The sequence below is a fragment of the Stegastes partitus genome, unplaced genomic scaffold (assembly GCF_000690725.1).
Source record: "Stegastes partitus isolate 25-593 unplaced genomic scaffold, Stegastes_partitus-1.0.2 Scaffold603, whole genome shotgun sequence".
Taxonomy (NCBI): domain Eukaryota; kingdom Metazoa; phylum Chordata; class Actinopteri; family Pomacentridae; genus Stegastes; species Stegastes partitus.
The window spans coordinates 131,607-134,811 of NW_007578334.1; the positions used below are offsets into that span (position 1 = coordinate 131,607).

The 3,205-nt window shown below is 38.3% G+C and overlaps 1 protein-coding gene across 1 annotated transcript in view; it reads right to left on the reverse strand.

Moving 5' to 3' along the window:
* bet1 (Bet1 golgi vesicular membrane trafficking protein) overlaps positions 1 to 1,348 on the reverse strand; it is a 3,749-nt gene extending 2,401 nt beyond the window's left edge. The window contains exons 1-3 of the mRNA XM_008289275.1: positions 1,201 to 1,348; positions 879 to 985; positions 656 to 712 (exon numbers count right to left, since the gene is read on the reverse strand). Of these exons, the coding sequence (XP_008287497.1) occupies positions 656 to 712; positions 879 to 985; positions 1,201 to 1,219 (183 nt within the window). The 5' untranslated portion in view covers positions 1,220 to 1,348. The remainder of the gene's footprint in view (positions 1 to 655; positions 713 to 878; positions 986 to 1,200) is intronic.
* Between the last annotated feature and the right edge of the window lie 1,857 nt (positions 1,349 to 3,205).

Sequence of the window (3,205 nt, forward strand, 5' to 3'; positions counted from 1 at the left end):
AAAGCATGCTGCCAAAAATCACACAAAAGTTTCAAAAGAAGGAAAAAGCAAAAACTATGACTCTACATCTCATCTGACTTGAATCCAACAGAACACCTTTGGGGTATTCTAAAGTGAAAGGTAGGGCATAACGACTTGTCCTGCAAAGAGCAGCTGGAAAACATGTCTCTGAAGAATGACAGAACATCTCTCAGGAAATGTGGCATCCTCAACGCTAAGGAGGACTGTCATCAAAAATAAAAGTGGACATAGCAGAAATTTAAATCTCAGCAATGACAGGTGGACGGACTTTAGCTGCACTGAGTTTCTACTGTAAGAGATGTCATCTTAATAATCCAAAGGTCTGGTTTTTAATGTTACACAGCAGGAAAAACACCACTGTCCTAGTCATGCAGTTATTGGAGGGTGATGCAATAATGAATCATTTGGCATTGATGTGAAATTGCACAGGGGTGTGTGATCACTTCTGTTCCATACAGGAAACACTGATCACTGATTAGAAGCTATGTTGTCATTATATTGATGTGACAGAGAACAACACAGTGAAAGTTTGAATCTGTGTCACACAACAAGAGGTTTAAAGAGCCAGAATCCATCCTTCACTACTCACATTTAACTACAGAGTTAGGTTTAATGCAGACAGTGTGAAACTCACCATGTCGTCCAGCATTTTGTTCTGGTATTTGACCTCCGTCCCGATATCAATTGTCAGCTGTAAATATAAAGTACAGTCACATGACTATAACAGTAACAATGCCTGGTGTGTAGATATCTCGTCATGGTTTGTAATAACAACCATGCCTACTTTTGGAGTTGAAAAACAGACAACACAGAATGCGTTTGTCAAATCAATGAAGCTGTCATTAATAGTTACTTACGCTTTTCAAAGCGCTGACTTTAGCTCGGAGTCCCTCCTGTAGATGTTCATTCTCCTCTTCATGCACACTGTACCCACTGGCCACATAATTCCCAGAATGTCCTTCACCTGTATGGGTCGACAATTACATGTGAGCTTCTCTGTCAGCATTTAAATCCTGAAATAAAACTTCAAAGGTGACAGACATGTGTAAACATGGGCCTGGAGTGTCCAACACCGAACACTCATTCACATTTGTTAATAACATTAGCTAGTTAGCTAACTAGCAAGCGAGCTAAGTGTGAGCTTAAATTTAAAAGTCTAATATTTTTAGTGTTTCTCACCCAGTCCGGCGCGCCTCATCTCGACCCACTAAAGTGAACACTGTCCAGTCGTATGTGTAACGTGTCAGAAAACAAACGGAGACTAAAGCAGCTGGATGTTACCGTTATCAGCAGCCGGCTAAGGGAAACTACACAGTACACGTCGGCTAACGCCACGTCATCGTACGGTGGCCGCGGAGGACAATCTTCTCCCGAGAAAACCGCGAAATGCAAAAACAGATAAATTCAAGTGACATAAAATGAGACGACGTGTGAAAATATATTAAGATTGTTTTTAATTGTATTTTTTAAGACGAAATATGTATGTTTGCAGTTATATAGTTTAGATTTGTGTATCCGGATACTAATTAAAATGCCATGTTAAACTTAGACTTAGAATCAGAATCAGAATCAGAAAAAAAACTTTATCCCCGAAGGGCAATTAGGGGGGCAAAGAGCGACACATTACAAGTAAGCAAGAGAAGAAAAACAACGCACACACACACACACACACACACAAAAGGAGGTGGGAGGGGGGGATCAACTTTATTGATCCACAAGAGAAATTGCTTTATCACAGTACCACAAAATAAAATAAAATAAAATAAAATAAATAATTATATAACAATATACAAAAAATACAAATAAAAAAGTAAAAAAGCAAACGGGGAAAAAAAACAATACCAGACTTCCATATGTACAATTTATAATTTTACTTTTTTTTTTCTTTTTGCCAAGTGAAGAAAGACAAGAAAAGAAATAAAAACAAATAAAAATAAATACTACCGTAACACTTGTGCAAAAACATGAGTGGAGGAGTTATCTGAAGCAGAGGGCTGCTGTACAGATGAATGGAGAACGGTATGAATGAAGTCCTGTACCGTTCACTGTGACAGCTGACCTGCATGAGTCTGTTGGAGAAAGAGCTCCGCTGTCCCTCTATAGTCCAGTGTAGTGGGTGTAGTGGACTGTCCATGATGGAGAGCATCTTGTCCACCATCCTCCTGTCCCTCATCGACACAACTCACCTTGAAACCACAGCCTGAATTAACGCTGGAAGGTGACAAATCCACTAACAAAGACAAACTGCACTCATCAGTAAACTCATCACCATCCATCTTTATTGACTGTGCCTCATATGCATTCTGGACTGACAACATTTATCTATGGCTTAAGGAGGGAGTTTAACTTAATCATTATCTGGCAACAGTAAACACTGCATGATCCTTTCCAATTACTGTGACAATCCCTATTACTGGAAAGCTCGTCTCTTGTGGCGTTTTCTTAACTGTCATGCTGGTATTTAATGACTATGAACATGCTTGATGTCATGGTGCGATCAAAGATGATCATTTTTAAGTAGCTGCCCAACTTGTCTTGTAAAGGCAAGGTCAAAAGAACTGCATCATATTCATTTCATGCTTTTTCAACAAAATTTCCACATTGATTATCCACATTTAAATATAATGGCATTGACTGTGAATTTTTGCATTGTTTGCTCATCTGTGGGATCTATTCTCTCAGCCCAAAAAAAGAGAAATGCTCATTCGAGTTGTTCCCTGTAATACAAAATAACAGAAAAAAATGTGTATATTAAACAGTCTGTGATTCAATTGTCATGTGCATATGAGACATGTAACTCAAGATTAAATATAATAATGTAATTTGGGAGAAAAATACAGATTCTTTCCTTCATCTTGCACTCATTTTTTAAACACAACAGGTCCAAACATCAGTAGGTTAATCTCTTTTCAGTAATAGAACATATTATGATAAGGAGAAAATTGCTACAGTGTTCTTTTAGACACAGACAAATTGTTTTCTTTGAACATCCTAAAATGGGATCATCATAAAACGGAGACAAATATTCTGTGTGGGTTTAATAACAGGGCTTACTGACACATCCATCTGTGTTGTATGGGACAGAGAAGAGTTTCACAATATTCCCAAAATCCTAGAGGTGCTGTTTAGCAGTGATTAGCTTTCCTTATCCGCTCATACATCATCCCGCACCTTGCCTTGTGCC